At 42.3% G+C, this 20,668-nt stretch overlaps 1 protein-coding gene across 1 annotated transcript in view; it reads right to left on the reverse strand.

The window, feature by feature from the left end:
• Positions 1 to 3,009: 3,009 nt before the first annotated feature.
• Positions 3,010 to 20,668, reverse strand: part of LOC143277628 (uncharacterized) — a 77,719-nt gene continuing 60,060 nt past the window's right edge. Inside the window, exons 14-20 of the mRNA XM_076582517.1 lie at positions 18,823 to 18,883; positions 18,207 to 18,327; positions 15,578 to 15,660; positions 9,363 to 9,605; positions 7,048 to 7,206; positions 5,981 to 6,040; positions 3,010 to 5,638 (exon numbers count right to left, since the gene is read on the reverse strand). Of these exons, the coding sequence (XP_076438632.1) occupies positions 5,435 to 5,638; positions 5,981 to 6,040; positions 7,048 to 7,206; positions 9,363 to 9,605; positions 15,578 to 15,660; positions 18,207 to 18,327; positions 18,823 to 18,883 (931 nt within the window). The 3' untranslated portion in view covers positions 3,010 to 5,434. The remainder of the gene's footprint in view (positions 5,639 to 5,980; positions 6,041 to 7,047; positions 7,207 to 9,362; positions 9,606 to 15,577; positions 15,661 to 18,206; positions 18,328 to 18,822; positions 18,884 to 20,668) is intronic.

Genomic DNA, 20,668 nt, shown 5'->3' on the forward strand with positions numbered 1-20,668 from the left:
GCCCCCAAGAGGAAAATTGTGTCCAAGTGATCATTAGCTTTTTGTGAAAACTATGGAAGTACCCAAGTGGTCCTTAACTTTTTAAACTTAACTCTGCACGCGACCATTCATCAAATGTAGATGCTGCATCGCTCAGGATTAACACATGAATACTGAAAACTTGGCACTCTGAACGAGTCCTTGTCATTCAAGGAATTGTCAACCTGTAACATGAAGAGATGAGAATCTTCATGATGGTCACTTTGTCAGACTCTAATGATAATAATGCAGTTCTTCTATGGCGCAAACTCCTCATATAGTGAGCTGCAAGCACCTTCCATGAACCAATTCACTTATGATCACCCACAATGGCTTACAAAAGCACACAAAGACAAGACAAAAAATATGAGAAAGAGTGTATGATTATGCTGAACCTCTTTGATAAAGCACCACAAATAAAAACACAAAACAAGTTCTGAAATCAAACAAACAAGTTAATTACTTTGAAATACACCTGAATGAAAGTTGCCTCCTCAACCCCAGACACATGCAGGAGTGGAATGAGATACCTCAACAGTTACTGCAGAATATGGTATCATCTTGCATTGCAGCAAATGGTGACCATACATGCTACACAGACAGCTCAGCTTCCCTTCTGTCATCTGCAGACTTTCAGATTCGACTTCTTGACTGTTGAATGAACTCTCACACTTACAAATTACCATTAGCATGTCCACATCACTTTGACACTTCACAAAGTGTGAAGTGTGCATGCAGCGCAATATTTCAAAATAATTAAACTGTTCCAATGATTTCAACACGTTTTGTGCTTCTTTTTTTTTTGGTGGTGCTGAATTAAAGTGGTACAGTAGTGTGTGTATATATATATATATATATACATATATATATATATATACTAACGCAATGATAATTATTTACTGCAAATATGAACCATCACATCAAATAAGTACAAAATATGCCTTCCACACACACACAAATGCAATAACAATTACACACACACACACACACACATTCAATAAATGCATTAAAAAATCAGATTTGAAAGTGGACGGACAGTGCGTAGTTTGTCAGCAGTCACTGAAAGCACCAATGAAGCAGTACTACGATCTCGCTGAGCCATTTAAAAACACATACATAGCTTCAAATTCAACATACATTAGCCTTAAGATCAGATGTCCATATTTAGAAACAAATAGACATATTCACTGTAACAGCTAAGAAAACAACAACAAAAACACCAGTAATCTGACATGTACATACACCAAAAGGAAAAGGAACAAAATAAACATTGCTCCATGACCTGCATGCAAATGTGGCGTCATGAAAAAAAGGGAGTACTACAGCAATGTTCACATTAATCACCTAATTGCTCAATATTGTTCATCATAGATGAATGAGTCAGTAATTCATGCTTTTAACCGCCAGAATTTCAAACAGATTTTTTTTCTCTCTTGCCTTTACACTTCCAGCATAAACATTGGGTCAAATGACATACAAATTATAGGGAGTTACATTCATTATCTTGTCGTACACACACATCGTACACATTCAAACATGCAAAAAGCTTCCACAGAACTGTCAACCCAAAACAGATCTGCTTAAAAAAAACAAAGACAATCTTCCCATTTGGCTCACAACCTATCTTTCTTTGCTGAGCACAGGCAGAAAGCTCCCACAGGACTTCAGTTTCAGTTTCAGTAGCTCAAGGAGGCGTCACTGCGTTCAGACAAATCCATATACGCTACAACACATTTGCCAAGCAGATGCCTGACCAGCAGCGTAACCCAACGCGCTTAGTCAGGCCTTGAGAAAAATAAATAAATAAATAAATAAAATGAAATAAAATAAATACATAAAAAAGGAACTACTAATAATAATAATATGTATAAGGTGCAAAAACTTGAAGTCAACTATAAGCGTACAAACAAAAAAACAAAAAATAAATAATAAAAATAATGATAATAAAATAAAATAAATAAAAACAAATGTATAAATAAAGAAAGAAAGAACTAACTAACTAAATAATAATAATATAATTCTATATATAATATATGCTCAGTGCACAAGCCACACTCAAAAGAGCCCAGTGGAAACACTGTTTGGAGGAGGGTATGATGAGTCATGCTTTAGCAAAATATCTTCAGTGGGCTCTGCTGACTATTTTTGTGTAGCTGCTCATTATTGTGTTCTGACACATTGATGTAGGTTCCTGGTGTTATTGGAGCCAATTCACAATGCTTGAAGTGCTCTTTGATCAAGTTTTGTACATTTTTAAGAATAGCTGAGGATCTCAGCCATATTGAAAGGACTGTTGAGAAGCTGGTATAGGCATTTCAAAATTGTTCACATGCAAATGATATGGTATATAAAACGTGTTTTACATGCAGACACTTTTTCTTGCTTTGTGGACAGTTTGGTTTAAAGTCCTCTTATTTGTTAAGATCTTCTAGCTGTTTATATATTATTATTTATTTTTAAATTTTTTATTTATTATTTTCTTCTCTCAAGGCCAGACTAAGTGCGTTGGGTTACGCTGCTGGCCAGGCATCTGCTTGGCATAGATGTGGCGTAGCATATATGGATTTGACCAAACGCAGTGACGCCTCCTTGAGCTACTGATACTGATCCCACAGGACTACAGGATGAAAAAGCAGAAGTGAGCATGGTTAGTCCTCCTCCTGACCACTCCCGCTCTGACTTCACTGACAGGCCACCAGGAGTGGAAGGAACTTACTTCTGGATGCAAGGCATGAGAAAGGAATCTGGATGCAGGTAATGGCTTTCTAACTTTTAATTAATGACCTCGAGAATATGCTTTCTGTATCTTTCGAAATATCATGCCTCTTAGAACAAGATTCACTTCTCCCCCCACTCACACCCCCCCCCCCCCCCCCCCACCCCCCCCCCCGCCCCCCCCCCACTCCCACCCTCCCCCAAATTAAAGAAAATAAAATAACAATCATATTTACTATAAAAAGACTGAATATGTTCATAGTTTTAACAGAACAACAATAATAAAACAGCTTGCCTAACCTGTCCCACTGGAAAGATATACAAAAGTGTACATGTGAAACTGACAGTGTAGGAGGGTCAACCAAGCTCTGTGACGTCATGCAACAGATAAATGAGGTACTTACAGCATCAGACAATGTTTATGTCATATATTTCGATTTTATGAAGGCTTTTGATACTTTTCCACATGGAAGATTACCGACGGGCACAATAGCCGAATGGTTAAAGCGTTGGACTTTCAATCTGAGGGTCCCGGGTTCGAATCACGGTGACGGCGCCTGGTGGGTAAAGGGTGGAGATTTTTACGATCTCCCAGGTCAACATATGTGCAGACCTGCTAGTGCCAGAACCCCCTTCGTGTGTATATGCAAGCAGAAGATCAAATACACACGTTAAAGATCCTGTAATCCATGTCAGCGTTCGGCGGGTTATGGAAACAAGAACATACCCAGCATGCACACCCCCAAAAACGGAGTATGGCTGCCTACATGACGGAGTAAAAACGGTCATACACGTAAAAGCCCACTCGTGTGCATACGAGTGAACGCAGAAGAAGAAGAAGAAGAAGGAAGATTACCAGTAAAGGCAGAATACTGTGGGATTATTGTGGGTGTCGGTTGATGCATCAGAAGTTTTCTATCAGGTCGGGGTCAGACAGTTATGGAAAATAAAGAATTAAAACCACGGTCCACAATGCTGTCCCTCTGGGGAGCATTATTGACCATGTATTGTTTACTAACTTTATCAACGACTTGCCAACCATCTTTAAGGTACAAGCAAAGCATTTGCAGATGGCTCTTAACTGATGCGAGGTCAAATAAGATTCAGTTAATTAACATCCAAATAACGAATGCTGGCAGCTGCTTTTCAGTGTGGATAAATATATGGTTCTTTGTATGGGAAATAATAATTCCAGTTACACACTTACTATGAAGATGAACAACGCTCACAGGAAATTAAATCTCTGTGCAGAAGAAAAAGATGTTGGTGAATCGTTTCACTCCAAATTGACCTTTGATCAGCATATGGCCAGGTAGGTATACGAAGGAGGTAGGTGACAATACTAATGATGACACGAACATCAGCATTTGTTCAAAACCATGGCAGCTTACCACCTCTGGCTTCTCTGAAGAAACCAAACAGCCACAACATAAACCTTTTTAAAAAATGAACTAACAGACATACAACAGAAACGATGTATGTCACCATTGTTTTTGGGTATATAAATCACAGCTTCAGTTTCAAATTAACCCTACTTGACTTTTTAAAAAAAATCAAATATTATTATTTGTCATTGCCATAAGTCACATTAATGGCATGCCGCTGTAAACTTGTCAAATCAAATGAAACCAAACCATTCTGCTAACAACCAAACTGAGTTCAGGGCATTTCATGGCTGAAAACCTGTCAGTGGAGTGATGGCCTAGAGGTAATATGTCCGCTTAGGGAGCGAGAGAATCTGAGTTCGAATCACGGGTCAGCCGTCAATATTTTCTCCCCTTCCACTAGACCTTGAGTGGTGGTCTGGACACTAGTTATTCGGATGAGACGATAAACCGAGGTCCCGTGTGCAGCATGCACTTAGTGCACGTAAAAGAACCCAAGGTACGTTCCTGGCAAAATTCAGTAGAAAAATCCATTTCGATATGAAATACAAATAAAACTACACGCAGGGAAAAAAAAAAAAAAGGTGGCGCTGTAGTGTAGCGACGCGCTCTCCCTGGGGAGAGCAGCCCGAATTTCACACAGATAAATCTGTTGTGATAAAAAGAAATACAAATACAAAATTGTTTTTTTGTTTTTTTAAACCAGTCAGTGATAAACAAAAACAATGTTTACACAGGTCAATTTAAATAACAATTGTTGAACGAAAACAAAATGGATTCAACCACATCTTGTTCAGTCCACATTCACATTTAACCCCTTGACTGACGAGTATGCCTGTCAGAGAAGGGCTGTCCCTCATGGAAATAACACGGTCACATGTCAGGATGTCAGTCACTATTCTACATCTGGACGTCTTCCTCATACCTTGGGGAATGCATTGCCTTTGTTCAGTGAAGTCAGTCACATCAACAAAAATAAGTGACACAAAAAGTAGTGAGCGCACTTCGAATTCGTTCCACACTGATCTCTCATTTAACCAAGGTTCAGCAGTGAACTGGTTAATCAAAGCAAGTGAAATAACATTCACCAAACATCAAGCACTTAAAACGAAGAGTACGCTTGCACTGTTTGTCAGTTTCTTTGCATGTTTTCCTTCAGGACGGATGAGACACAGCGGTCACAGTCGTCACCTGACAATCCCCAAACATCAGCAGTCAGACAGTTCAAGCGAAGAGTATAGTATACGCTTGCATTGTTTGTCAGTATATTTGAATGTTTTCCTTCAGGACGGATGGGACATGGGCGGTGACCGTCGTCAGCTGACTGGCAGGGAAGTGATGTCCTCGATCAGCGTGTGCTTGTACAGGTCCCAGTCCACCTTGCGCTGCAGCGACTCCTGGAAGGTCACCTCGTCCGGGTAGGGGCGGATGAGCTCCTGCAGGTTCTTCTTCACCATCTCGTTGGCGTGCTTGCAGAAGAAGTCCTTGGACAGCATGATGCACTCCGCCCCGCGACTCACCTGTATGGCGCCACAGAAACATGTACACGATCACAGCCTTTGTTCAAACACCTTTATAATCCTGAGGACAGGAGGGGGGACGAGGGGGAAGGAGCTGGGAGGTGGGGGGAGGGGGCAGAAGGAGCAAAGGAAGACAGGCATACCGACCATGTAACAACCAGCCTGAATATTTATTATTTCAATCGGCAGACTGGCAAGCGATGCCACTGCCTGATAAAACAAAATGTTCACAGTATTCTAACTGCAGCAGGCTAGCAGAACACAAGACAGAAAAGGAGCTGTATACGACAGAAGAATATCACGACAAAGAAGTAAGCCCAAAATGGTGCTGCACTGCCTTACCAAACTGACTGAGGTCTGTGTCGTGTCCAGCTCCTCGTAAAAGCGGATAAACTCCAAACCCTTCAACAGTCCAAGTTTAATCATTAATAACAATAATAATTATCAGTCATCATCAACATCATCAATTAGTTTCTCAAAAAGCAGCAGCATCACCGAGGTTATCGCTTTGATGATGACTGACGACGGTGACCTTCGTCTCATAGTCCATGACTGAAAAGAAGATTAATGAATTTGGAAAAATGGTTACTTTGAACATCAATACTAAGTGTGCGAAACTCTCTCTCAAACACACAAACACACACTTCCTACCCCATACCCCCCCCCCCCCCCCCCCCCTCCTCTCTCTCTCTGTCTTTTTTTTCCGCTTTTCTTTCTTTTTTGCCCTTGAGGGCTGGATGTAAAAAAAAGCAGCTGTGCTTACTCCACCACCCTCGTGAAATAAAAATTCGTTTCGTTTCGTCTCTCTCTCTCTCTGTATATATGTACTTTCATCCCATCCAAACCTTTCTCCACCTTCCCGTGCACAAACTCTCTCTTACAGTACATCTTTCATTCTAACAACTACCACATCGTTTATCGTCTGCATCCTTATCATGATCATCGTCACTCTCATTTACAGTAATATGAACTACGACCATGATCACCATCATCGTCATGATCGACATCATCATTATAACTGTCATGATAAGTATTATCATAATTATTACAATTCATAATTAGTATCATCATATTATCATCATCATCATCACATTCATGATCACTGTTAACTCACTCACTACGGCCAGTCCTCTCTTCTCCTCTACACAGACCCCTCGGATGTCCAGTGGGTGTCTGAACATTTAGCTTCCGTCGTCAGAATTGTGGTATTCTTTGTCAACATTCACCTCTTCAGTATAAGAGCCTTCCGCTTGCAATATTTTGATGATGGTAACTGGGGTGAAACGCTGTTAACGTCGTCTCTTTCGCCGTTCGTATGGAGAGAGTTAAAACAACTAATCTGAACTATAACAACTAACAACTAGCCTATGATCATAACGATGATCAGTTTTTATAAAGACAATACTCACGAAGACGTCACGAGGCTTCAGCCGCGACACCTGCACGAACACGGGGGGCGGGGGGACGGAGGATTCGGACCGAGGGGTGGACTCGGGGGAGAGGGAGGAGGGGCGTTGCTTGCGTGGGCCTTTCAGTGCTGGGGACGGGGTGTTGGGCCCGCTTGCCCGCTGAGCAGAGTGAATGATTGGGGGAAAGGGAAGGGGTAAAACAAAGGACATTATTAATCTGTTTTCTAGCTGTACAAAAATTTATTTAAAAAAAAAATAATAATAATAAAAAATAAAAAAAACACGTCATGTATGTTCACAAACGTCCGTGTCGTTTCAGCAGTGTGTGTGTGTGTGTGTGTGTGTGTGTCTCTGTGTGTGTGTGTGTGTGTGTGTGTGTGTGTGTGTGTGTGTGTGTGTGTGTGTGTGTGTGTGTGTGTATACGCGCGCGTGTGTGTGTGTGTGTGTGTACGTGTGTGTGTGTGTGTATACGCGCTGGTGTATGTGTGTGTGTGTGTACGTGTGTGTGTGTGTGTGTGTGCGTGCGTGCGTGCGTGTGTGTGTGCGTGCGTGCGTGCGTGTGTGTGTGTGTCTGTGCGCGCGCACGAATAATGCGATCATTTGCCTGTAACTGTACAATCATTTACCAACTCATTTATATTCATTCATACTCATTCACAAACATGCAACATTCCTGATAATTCATTCTCCCAAACCGTATCCTCTTCTTTCTTCTGATGTAGGCTATCTTCAAAGAAAATCTCATGCATGTCCACGCTTTAAAACGTGTTTCATGCGTTGTCAACTGTTGCCAGTGTAGCCTTCTCTTCAGTGATACAACTAACACCAACTATTGCCTTCAAACAGAGCAGAGAACAAAAATATTCGTTTAAACAGTCATACGTAGTGATAAATGGTATAGGAAACCAGAAAAGCTGGGGGGGGGGGAACACAAAAATGAATCTGCACCAATACTTCCTTATCATTTTCTTTTCCAGATACTTATACCAATCCTGACAAAAACTCGCTTTAAAGTACTGACAGTGATTAACAGATGTGCATGTATCAGCAGTAACCATTTTAAGCAGATGACCAAGTGTACATGATAGCATTAGTCGTGCTTCGGTAAGACGTGCTGAATTTACACCCAAATCATCAAAACAAATGCAACATGCGCCCCCAACAACACACACACGCACGCACAACACGCGCGCGCACCTGCAGAGAGAGAGGGGTGGGGGTAGATAGAGTCAGACATGAGCATGGCGCTGATACTACATGAGAGAGACAGAGAGACGGACAGACACAGAGACACAGAGAGAGGAGAAAGAAAAGAAGAACAAAGAGAAGGAGAGAGAAAGCTGAGCATTTAACACATCATAAATGTACATAATCTACAACTGACACGGTATTCATCAAAATCTCACATTCTGGGCCAAAGTAAAAATTAACCATTGTATCAACACAACAAAAACAGCTTCGCAATCTCTGTCATCACTTACTTGGGACTCAAAAAACAGAGAAACAGAAAGAGAGTGAGGGACAGAGAAACAGAGACTGGGTGAGAGAGAACTCAGTAGAAACAGGGAGAGAATACAATATGACTGCATAGCGTGCAGAAGGGGCATACAAAAAGGCAATACATAGTCCACCCGAATAATGCAACAGTATTCACACACACACACACACACACACACACACACACACACAAAACTGCATCATCTGAACGACACGTTTAATACACGAGAACAATTTTTTTTCATCCTTTACTCCTAAATGTCTTTCTTCTTTATCAATACACATCACACAATTGGTAATCAAACGTATGCTGATTTCCTTGTAGCATATCTGTTTCAATGAACATTCTCTGCAGGGTCTACTAAAATGCTGTAACTTCTCTGTATATTAATTGATACGTTTTTGCTCCCAATCCAGGCATACAGCAACTTTCACTCGATCTTGAATAAAAGACAAAATATAAAAACTTTCGCTCATCAAAAATCTTTTGGGGGGAAACGGAAGATAGTTGGCTGTTAACTGAAGGAGACAGTATTCTACAGAAGTTCGAGAATTGTACTCAGTCTGTTTAGAAAAGAAACTACAGAGCATTTTTTTAAGAGTGGAAAGACACAGAACTGAAGATAGAACATCATTAAGGATTTAACACAAGCACATATGTACACATATGCGTGCAAGTAAACATACATAATCAGTCTAATCAATCACTACACACCTACTATTTACTACAGAGAAACCCCATACCCCTGAAATGGAGAACAGAGTGACTACACACACACACACACACACACACACACACACACACTGACATGACTTACAAAGTGAGCCTTTCCAGTCGCGGGCTTCCCAGTGTAGGTTTCTTTCGAGAACGTCTTCCCGACGCCATGGGAAGATGGAGAAGAGGAGGAGGAGGAAGAGGAGGAGGAAGAAGAAGTGGTGGTGGAGGTGCCACTGGGGGTGGAGGTGTGTTGTAGGGAAGAGGGAGGGGGTGGTCTAACGCCCCTCCTCCCTGTGGTGGTGGTGGTGGCTGTTGTAGCGACCCCTCCAGCAGTGGACTGGTCCTGTTATCACAGTGAACGCGGCAGGACTGAACACCAAGGGAGCCTTTTACCCACTGAGCTATGAATTAACAGCTCAATGCTGGCTTCCACCAAACTGAAAGTCTTACATCAACAACTCAGAAGTTAAGGTTAAAGGGTTCATAGCCTTTCACTGCCATGTGGGCAGATGTTTGATATCCGATGCGTCTAGGGCTCGGCATAGGAAGGCTAGGCCCAACCCCCCTCCTTCCGCCGTTTTAACTCCCCCGACCAAAGTTGGTTACTTATTCACCCGGATAGTGTGAGGAAAGTCAGGAGAAAGTGCCTTTCCGAAGGACACGCCACCATGCCGAAACAGGGCCTCAAACCCTGATCACTGGCCAATACTGCATAAAAAATTCGACACCTATCTGATTCCGCCATAGCGAGAATTGCTTACTTCCGAACAGACAAGAAAAAAAGTTGTCGCTTTTACAACCCTGGCGAAGCCCCCACTCCCATTGTAATGACATATTCGCTTCTTTTCAGTGTTCTTGTTTTGTGAGCTGGTGCCAATGTTTTTGATGAGAGCGTGATATTTCAACTGTTGATTTCACCAGAACATCCGCAAAGCAAAATCTTTTCGAAGAAAGCTTATCCGCTCCACCAAAAACAAACAGTCCGCACTGCTGAAACTGTAGATATGATGTGTGACACAACTCTGGGGCCTTGTAAGGGATGCGGGAAATTTGTGTGTGTGTGTGTGCGTGCGTGCGTGCGTGCGTGCGTGTGTGTGTGTGTGTGTGTGTGTGTGTGTGTGTGTGTGTGTGTGTGTGTGTGTGTGGTGCTGTTGTTTTGGATATTTTTCAAACCTACTCAGCTGACTCAGTTTACCCCTTTCAGCTGGCATGACTTTGACATGAAACTCAGGCTGTTTTCCACATTATGTGCCCGACATTAAATTCAGACTTTTTTCACATCACAACAGGGTACAACCTTTTTTCCACCGTCAATTTAAAAAAAAAATCATTTCTTCAACTTCTGAATACAGTAAGACAAGGACTTTCCTGAAGACATCGACTGCATAGTCAGGCACACGGCGTGGCCAATAAACGTCAGCCGAAAGATTTTACATAAGGACATTTCAGGAGTCACACCCCTCGAGCAACGCAACCTTCACCGAGCCAAGACCCAAGCCGAGAACAACTCGACTTTGAGGGCTTTTTGCCGACAGGCCGTTAAACTCCATTCGATCGTGGTCCATGTCATGGAGGACTCTGGAAGGACAGTCTATGATTTCCGTGTGTTCCCCTTTTCGGTGGTGGTGGTGGTGCTGCTGCTGCTGTTATTGTTGTTGTTTTTAAAGGCGAAATATGTGTGTGCGTGCGTGCGTGTGTGTGTGTGTGTGTGTGTGTGTGTGTGTGTGTGTGTGTGTGTGTGTGTGTGTGACGACGAGGCTATGGAAGATTTCTAAGAACAAGTGAAGTTCAAGCCGTTTTGGATCAATCCCAAAGACATCGATAGCAAAAGGTAGTTCTGCTCCCCTCACCATCTTCGACGCTGACACTGACACAGATATGTATATGTTCATCGACACCTTCAACACTGCGGTTACCGAAACAGCCAGTGAGCTTCTTGGCAAAGAAGCCCTGGGTCTCGCGTTCATCAGGACAGGCCAAGACCTTTCTGCAGGGAACAGTGCAGGGCGCAAGAAGAAGAGGCAGGCAGAAGAAGAGATGGAAGGAAAACTTCTCAGAGTGGACAGGTCTAACCCTGAGTGAAACAGGCAAAAGGACAGACAACCGCGAGGGATGGAGGATGCTGGTTGCTAATTGTGTAGTGCCCCCACGGTCTACGAGACTGGATAGATAGATAGATAGACAGATAGAATAGATAGATAGATAGACAGATAGATAGATAGATAGATAGACAGATAGATAGATAGATAGATAGATAGACAGATAGATAGATAGACAGAGCTTAAAACAGGACATAATTATTGACCAATCAATACATTAAGTATGCTTCGCTTGAAAAAAAAATCAAAATCAGGGGCAAATTTTCCATATGAGTACTCAATTTTGTTGTTGTTGACAGAATTGAATATTCAATAAACATATATATAGATCTTCCCACTCTTTCCTTGCTTCACCATTAATTTTTATTGTCACACACAGGCCAGTGATTAGTGCTTGAAGCAATGTATACTTACAAATGTGCAAATCAATATCAATCAACTAAGAATACAGGCATTATTTCATAAGACAAGCTTTATTAAACATGCTGTCATTGGCTACGTTCAGAGCACTCTACTGAACTGATTCTGCCAAATTTTCGTTCAGAGCAATGGAAAGGAAGACAAACTGATTGTGCTTTGATGCACAATTTACCTTACTTCCGCTATTGGTTTTTGTCTGTATGCATGTTCTCTTTATATTATCTTTTTCTTCTCTCCGCGACACGTTTACCAGTTAAAAAGGGTTAAACACTCGTGTTGAATGATATGATAAGGTATATTTAATTTTCCATCGTATTCACTATTATCCTTTTCGTCATCACCACCACCACCACCACCACTACCATCGCCATTGTCGTCACTTCCATCATCATCATTTGTGTATGTTTGTGTTTATCTTTTTGTCACAACAGATTTCTATGTGTGAAAATCGGGTTGCTCTCCCCAGGGAGAGCGCGTCGCTACACTGCAGCGCCACCCTTTTTTTTTCTTTTTTTCCGGCGTGCAATTTTATTTGTTTTTCCTATCGGAGTGGATTTTTCTTCAGAATTTTGCCAGGAACAACTCTTGTTGCCGTGGGTTCTGTTACGTGCGCTAAGTGCATGCTGCACACGGGACCTCGGTTTATCGTCTAATCCAAATGACTAGCGTCCAGATCACCACTCAAGGTCTAGTGGAGGGGGAGAAAATATCGACGGCTGAGCCGTGATTCGAACCAGCGCGCTCAGATTCTCTCGCTTCCTAAGTGGACGCGTTACCTGTAGGCCATCACTCCATTCATGGCACCTTACCCACAAAAACAGAGTATGGCTGCCAAGGTATATGGTGGGGGTAAAAACGATCACACATGTACCGTAGGTAAAAGCCCACTCGCAGATGCGAAGGAACGTGGGGATCACAGCCCATAACCACAGAAACAAAATAATCATCATCAACCGCATCAGCGTGAAACAAAAAGCGTGTGCAGCCAGACTCAAGCTGAAGCCAGCTCTGTATTTTGCAAGGTGCTGGAAGCTCGCAAGCAGTTGGGAGTGTAGTTCAAAGCAAAGCTGATCCTCTATTTAGCCCTTGAGCCGATTCAGTGAATGATTGCGATTTGGGTTCGTGCATGTACGCGCGCGCGCGACGTGTGTGAGAGAGAGAAAGACAGAGAGACAGACAGACAGAGACAGACAGACAGAAAGACAGACAGCAGACAGACAGACAGACAGACAGAGAACGAGCATGCATCCATATGTGTGTGTGTGTGTGTGTGTGTGTGTGTGTGTGTGCCTGCTTGCTTGCAAGTGTTCTTGCGTGCATGTGTGTGTGCGTATTTCTATGTGCGTGCTCGTGGGTGTATGAGCACGTGCTAACTGTCGCGCGTTCACCGGCGCCTTCAAATCGACGTAAAGCTAAATGCCCTCCATTGCTTTGTGTCCCCTAGGTAAACTAATAAATACCAAATAAGGAGACAAGCAGATGTACCAGGGGCAGACAAATCTGATTGCCTGGTGCTCAGGAGTGCCATATTTGCCCTCCATTGCTTTGTGTCCCCTAGGTAAACTAATAAATACCAAATAAGTAGACAAGCTACTTTCGGGAGTGATTGTAAACGAAACGGAAGAATTTATGTTCTGAGCAGAGCAGTCTGTTTCTAATAAGCGTGCGTGGATACCATGGAACGCATTTGCAAAAAAAAGAGAATGGAAGGGCGTGTACGCGTGAATGCAACATTGTGTTCGAAAGCCCAAGCATGTATGCATATGAGCGCTACCGCAATAACTGACAAAGCTAGTCAATGCGATCAGCAGTGACTCAATTTGCTACATTTTGTGTATACTCCTTTACAGGATGCTGTGAAAATGCATGATGCAAAATGGGAACACACACACAAAGGTAAAACACAACAGCCAAATATTATCTCTCTCTCACACATAAAGCCCGACACCCTCGTCTTCATCCCCTCCTAACCCGCACTCCACACTCCCCTCACACACACACACACACACACACACACACACACACACAAGTACACACATATGCGCGCGCTTGCGCGACATACAGACTCAGACACAGACATAGGTAAATAAGCAGCCATACAAATAGACAAGCAGGCAGACAGACAAAACAGAAAGACACAAGAAAGAAGGCACTATTCAACATGCCAAAAACAACAATATATTTATCAACCCTCGGTCAATAACTAAAATTCATACTTATCTGTAACGTTTCGCTAATGAATTCAGTGGATCCATGTATAGTTAGCGATGACTGGATACGTGCATTCGACAACGAAATTTCATGAAATGAAGCTTGCAAATCAAATAATTTTCCTCACAGCCAAAACGACCGCAAAACATGCATTGAAATGTGCTATTTCTTTAAAAATAAATACATAAAAAAAAAAAAAATAAACCCCACTTTTTTCTTTTCATCAGTGTGTAACAAGCTGTGATGTTTCACGAATACATGTCTGCCAAAACAGCAAAGCATAAATTGGAACGTGTTATTTAGTCTAAAATATATACATATATGTTTAACAACACAATTGTGGTATTTCACGAATTCAAGTGTGCATTTGGGGTTTGTGAATACACATGGGTGCTGGTCTAAGCTCTAGAATCATTATGTGCATTCGGGTGTAGACCTGCCACCAAGCCAGGTAAGGGAATGCGCTGAAGGAAGCGACAGGTGCAATGCGTAACATGCAATAATTGTTACGAATACAGTAAACTGAAAACCTTGTCAAACGACTTCAATTTACAGAGAATACTGTTTCCTCGGGAAGAACAAAAACACCGGCGTTGTGTCCTTAAGGTACATAATTCTGTCTTTCCTTCTATTTTTTTCACTCTCACTTTTGCTCTTTCCTTCATTTCCTACCCTTACATTTCCAATTTTCATCTTCATTTTGTAGTGATATCTACTCTACAAACCACGCAAATATATTGTAGATCAGAGCATTTTCTTAATTAGACATAAATAAATGACAAAAAGAAGAAGAAATCAATTAGAGCATCTAAGTAACTCTATCAGTCCAAGCATCCACTCACTCTATCCAAAACAGACCATTCCCCTTGAGTGTCATTGTACGCATTACAGACGTCCATAGTTATTTCACTGATAACACCATCAAGGGAAATAACTCTAGAAGACTGAATATTCACACATTTGAACTAGTGGTAATCTCCAGATCTTTTTTTTTCTTTTCTTTTTTTTTTTCTTTTTCTTTTTTTTTCTTTTTTTTCTGATTGCTTTGGATATTGATTTATGACTTGTAGCACCACGTTCTACTTTTTTTCTTTCTCCGGCACTCAAGGGTTTTAAGTACGAAAGGAATTGCTACTGCAAGGCAGTCACCTTTTTCTCTTATGAGAAATGGCTAATCAGCTACTAAAAAAAAGTTATCATTCTACAAACGGCAAAAAATATACTATATTTCTAAATAAGTTACAACAAGAAATCAACAAACTACCCTATGTAGAATTCTTTAGAAAAGAACAAGCTACTCTGTAATATACCAGCTACTAAAATTGAGTTCAACTGGCGATGAAAAAAAAATCACTCATCTACTTCAAAAAGGCTACCCTAAGAAACACACACACACACACACACACACACACACACACAAGAGAAGAGAGGAGAGAGTTTCACGGATGGTAACCTACATCTACACCATTACATCTACATCATCTGCTACAAACAGATCTACTTCATCTACGTGCATATCTCTACACAGTGTACTGATCGCTGCAAGTGTCCCAAAACCCAAATGGCAGTGAAAAACTGGCCTTACCTCTTCACTGTAGTCACAGGACTCCGTCAATGACAGCTGTTGCTTGAGTCTGGGTCGGAACAATCCTGTGTCGATTTTAGGACCTGCACGAATAGACTTTCAATCTGAGGGTCCCGGGTTCGAATCACGGTGACGGCGCCTGGTGGGTAAAGGATGGAGATTTTTACGATCTCCCAGGTCAACAAATGTGCAGACTTGCTAGTGCCTGAACTCCCCAGGTCAACATATGTGCAGACCTGCTAGTGCCTGAACCCTCTTCGTGTGTATACGCAAGCAGAAGATCAAATACGCACGTTAAAGATCCTGTAATCCATGTCAGCGTTCGGTGGGTTGCGGAAACAAGAACATACCCAGCATGCACACCCCCGAAAGCGGAGTATGGCTGCCTACATGGCGGGGTAAAAACGGTCATACACGTAAAAGCCCACTCGCGTATATGCGAGTGAACGTGGGAGTTGCAGCCCACGAACGCAGAAGAAGAAGAAGCAGAACGGAACAGAACATGGTTTTATTTCCAAGCGTAACAGGGTCGGAACAATCCTGTGTCGATTTAAGAATTTACACGAACAGATCAAAATGAAATAGAATAGAGCAGAACAGAACAGAATATGTCTGTATTTCCAAGCTTACTATGGTCACAAAGAATATTGTGGAGTGATGGCCTAGAGGTAACGCGTCCGCCTAGGAAGCGAGAAAATCTGAGCGCGCTAGTTCGAATCACGGCTCGGCCGCCGATATTTTCTCCCCTTCCACTAGACCTTGAGTGGTGGTCTGGACGCTAGTCATTCGGATGAGACGATAAACCGAGGTCCCGTGTGCAGCATGCACTTAGCGCACGTAAAAGAACCCACGGCAACAAGAGGGTTGTTCCTGGCAAAATTCTGTAGAAAAAAATCCACTTCGATAAGGAAAACAAATGAAACTGCACGCAGGAAAAAATACAAAAAAATGGGTGGCGCTGTATTATAGCGACGCGCTCTCCCTGGGGAGAGCAGCCCGAATTTCACACAGAGAAATCTGCTGTGGTAAAAAAGAAATACAAATACAAATAAAAAGTAGGTATACCAACAAAAAAATGAAAATCAAATACAAACGCAACAAAGTTAGCTTACACTTGTGCCTTGTTTGATACATCTATAACTATAAATCAGCATACATTTTGCCTTGTTTGATAATCTATAGCTGTATGTTGGCGTGCAATTGTACCTTATTTGGTACATCTATAACGGTAAGTGGGCGTACACTTGTACTTTGCTTGGTACATCCATCACTGTAAGTCTGCGTATATTTGTGCCTTGTTAGGTACATCTGTAACTTTTGGCCAGCGTACATTAAATTTTTGTGTCTTGTTAGGTATATCTATAACTGTAAGTCAGCGTACATTTGTACCTTGTTAAGTCCATCTATAATGGTAAGTGGGCGTAAACCTGTGCCTTGTTAGGTACATTTATAAATATAAGTTCGGTACACTTGTGCCTTGTTAGATACATCTATAACTGTAAGTTCGGTACACTTGTGCCTTGTTAGGTACATCTATAACTGTAAGTTCGGTAAACTTGTGCCTTGTTAGGTACATCTGTAACAGTAAGTTCGGTACACTTGTGCCTTGTTAGATACATCTATGACTCAGCGAACATCTGTGCTCGAGTTTATCCATGTTTTCGTTTCTAAAAGCCAGCCGCATATATACGTGCCTGTGAATAATCTGGCTACAATACGTTCATCTGTGTTTGACATTTAGTGCTGTTTAAATTATATTAGTATCATTAAGTATTTAGTATTATTTGTAGTACTGTTATTATCGTCACGTCATCATCACCAATAATACATGCGCGCATGCGCATGTGTGTGTGTGTGTGTGTGTGTCTGTCTGCGTGAGTGAGTGTGTGTGTGTGTGTGTGTGTGTGTGTGTGTGTGTGTGTGTGTGTGTGTGTGTACAGTGCCTATACACAACATACTGCACTCCCGTAACGGCGGTGTCAGTGTTGTTGTAGCAGCAGTAGTAGCAATAGTAGCAGTAGCAGTAGTAGATGATAATCACCTACTTCTAACAGCAGTAACAGTGTATTATCATCATCATCATCATCTTCATCATCATCGTCATCATCCGCATCCTCATCCTCGTCCTTATCATCATCATCTTCATCGTCATCATCATCACCATTATCCTCATCCTCAACATCATCGTCATCATCATCATCGTCGTCTTCATCATCATCCTCATCAACATCATCGTCATCATCATCACCATCATCATCGTCTTCATCATCATCGTCATCATCCTCATCAACATCGTTATCATCATCATCATCCTCATCACCATCACAATCATCATCACCATCATCGTCACCATCATCATGCTCATCAGCATCACCGTCATCATCATCAACATCATCATAATCATCATCATCGTCTTCATCATCATCGTCATCATCCTCATCAACATCGTCATCATCATCATCATCCTCGTCATCATCATCATCCTCACCACCATCACAATCATCATCATCATCATCATCATCATCATCATCATCATCCTCACCACCATCACAATCATCATCATCATCATCACCATCATCATCGTCATCATCATCACCATCATCATTATCGCACACAACAGACAACCCACCCTTAACGGCGGTGCCGGTGTGGGGCAGGTGGAACCGCTCATCCAGGGTGGTCTCGTGTTTGCGCACCCCACCCAGCTTGGCCGTCACCCCGCGGAGCTGCTTCAGCACCTGGCAGGAACCCTGGGTGGATAGTGGGGGAGGGGGAGAGAGAGGGGGGTTGGGTGTGTGGGGGTTGGGGGCAAGGGTGTGGGAATCGGGGGCAGGACGGGGTAGGTAGGTTTGGGGCATGATAGTTATAATTACAACATTGGAATGTATATATATATATATATATCGTTTTGCAAGAACTCCCACCCAACATTCCTCAGTGCACACGCACGCGCACTCGCACGCACACAGACACAGATGTACAGATTACACAAGCATGTACACACGTCCGTAAACATATATACACAGGCCTACATACACACATTAACATACGTCGTAGGTACATTCGTGTACACACGAACATACGAATGTACATACACACGCAAAGGCATACACACGTATACGTGCATAAATACATTTGCAAACACACACACACACACACACACACACACACACACACACACACAGAGAGAGAGAGAGAGAGAGAGAGAGAGAGAGAGCGACTAGAGGGACAAAGCGGTGACTTACCGACTTGACGATGTATAGCCAATCAGACTGCTTGCTGTCGTTGACAATCACCATGTTACGTCTGTAACACCACAAGGAGAACAGCATGTTCATCACTACATCATTAATTTGTAATGCAGATCCACAAACCGACAAGTAAAAACAATTATGATAAACAACATATTCAAGGCACCACCTCCCTGCACGCGCAAGCACACACACACGCGCGCGCGCGCGCGCGTCAGAGAGAGAGAGAGAGAGAGGGACTGACAGACATACAAATGATGACAGGAAAGCAAACAGAAAATGGCACTGGCCAAAAAAGGCAAAGGAAGCTTCTGTTTCAAAAATGCATCAAAGGGTGAGGACTCATCCATATACTCTATACCACGCCTGCGAAAAAAATCTTTAAAAGCATATCCTTGACGTGACCAGCGCACAGACCCACCAAACGCGTGAGTCAGGACTTGAGAGGCAGAGTAACCTCACCTGAAGAAATGCAGAAGACAGTAAACTCACCTGTAGAGATGCAGAAGACAGTAAACTCACCTGAAGAAATGCAGAAGACAGTAAACTCACCTGTAGAGATGCAGAAGACAGTAAACTCACCTGAAGAAATGCAGAAGACAGTAAACTCACCTGTAGAGATGCAGAAGACAGTAAACTCACCTGTAGAGAGGCAGAAGACAGTAAACTCACCTGAAGAAATGCAGAAGACAGTAAACTCACCTGAAGAAATGCAGAAGACAGTAAACTCACCTGTAGAGATGCAGAAGACAGTAAACTCACCTGTAGAGAGGCAGAAGACAGTAAACTCACCTGAAGAAATGCAGAAGACAGTAAACTCACCTGAAGAAATGCAGAAGACACTACACTAACCTGAAGAAATGCAGAAGACAGTAAACTCACCTGTAGAGATGCAGAAGACAGTAAACTCACCTGAAGAAATGCAGAAGACAGTAAACTCACCTGAAGAAATGCAGAAGACAGTAAACTCACCTGAAGAAATGCAGAAGACACTAAACTCACCTGAAGAAATGCAGAAGACACTACACTAACCTGAAGAAATGCAGAAGGCAGTAAACTCACCTGAAGAAATGCAGAAGGCAGTAAAGTCACCTGAAGAAATGCAGAAGACACTACACTCACCTGAAGAAATGCAAAAGACACTAAACTCACCTGAAGAAATGCAGAAGACACTAAACTCACCTGAAGAAATGCAGAAGGCAGTAAACTCACCTGAAGAAATGCAGAAGACACTAAACTCACCTGAAGAAATGCAGAAGACACTACACTAACCTGAAGAAATGCAGAAGACACTAAACTCACCTGTAGAGATGCAGAAGACAGTAAACTCACCTGAAGAAATGCAGAAGGCAGTAAAGTCACCTGAAGAAATGCAGAAGACACTACACTCACCTGAAGAAATGCGGAAGACAGTAAACTCACCTGAAGAAATGCAGAAGACACTAAACTCACTGAAGAAATGCAGGAGGCAGTAAACTCACCTGTAGAGATGCAGAAGACAGTAAACTCACCTGAAGAAATGCAGAAGATACCAAACTCACCTGTAGAGATGCAGAAGACACTAAACTCACCTGAAGAAATGCAGAAGACACTAAACTCACCTGAAGAAATGCAGAAGGCAGTAAACTCACCTGAAGAAATGCAGAAGACAGTAAACTCACCTGTAGAAATACAGAAGACAGTAAACTCACCTGAAGAAATGCAGAAGACACTAAACTCACTGAAGAAATGCAGAAGGCAGTAAACTCACCTGTAGAGATGCAGAAGACAGTAAACTCACCTGAAGAAATGCAGAAGATACCAAACTCACCTGTAGAGATGCAGAAGACACTAAACTCAC

This window comes from Babylonia areolata, chromosome 2 (genome assembly GCF_041734735.1).
Source record: "Babylonia areolata isolate BAREFJ2019XMU chromosome 2, ASM4173473v1, whole genome shotgun sequence".
Lineage (NCBI taxonomy): Eukaryota > Metazoa > Mollusca > Gastropoda > Neogastropoda > Buccinidae > Babylonia > Babylonia areolata.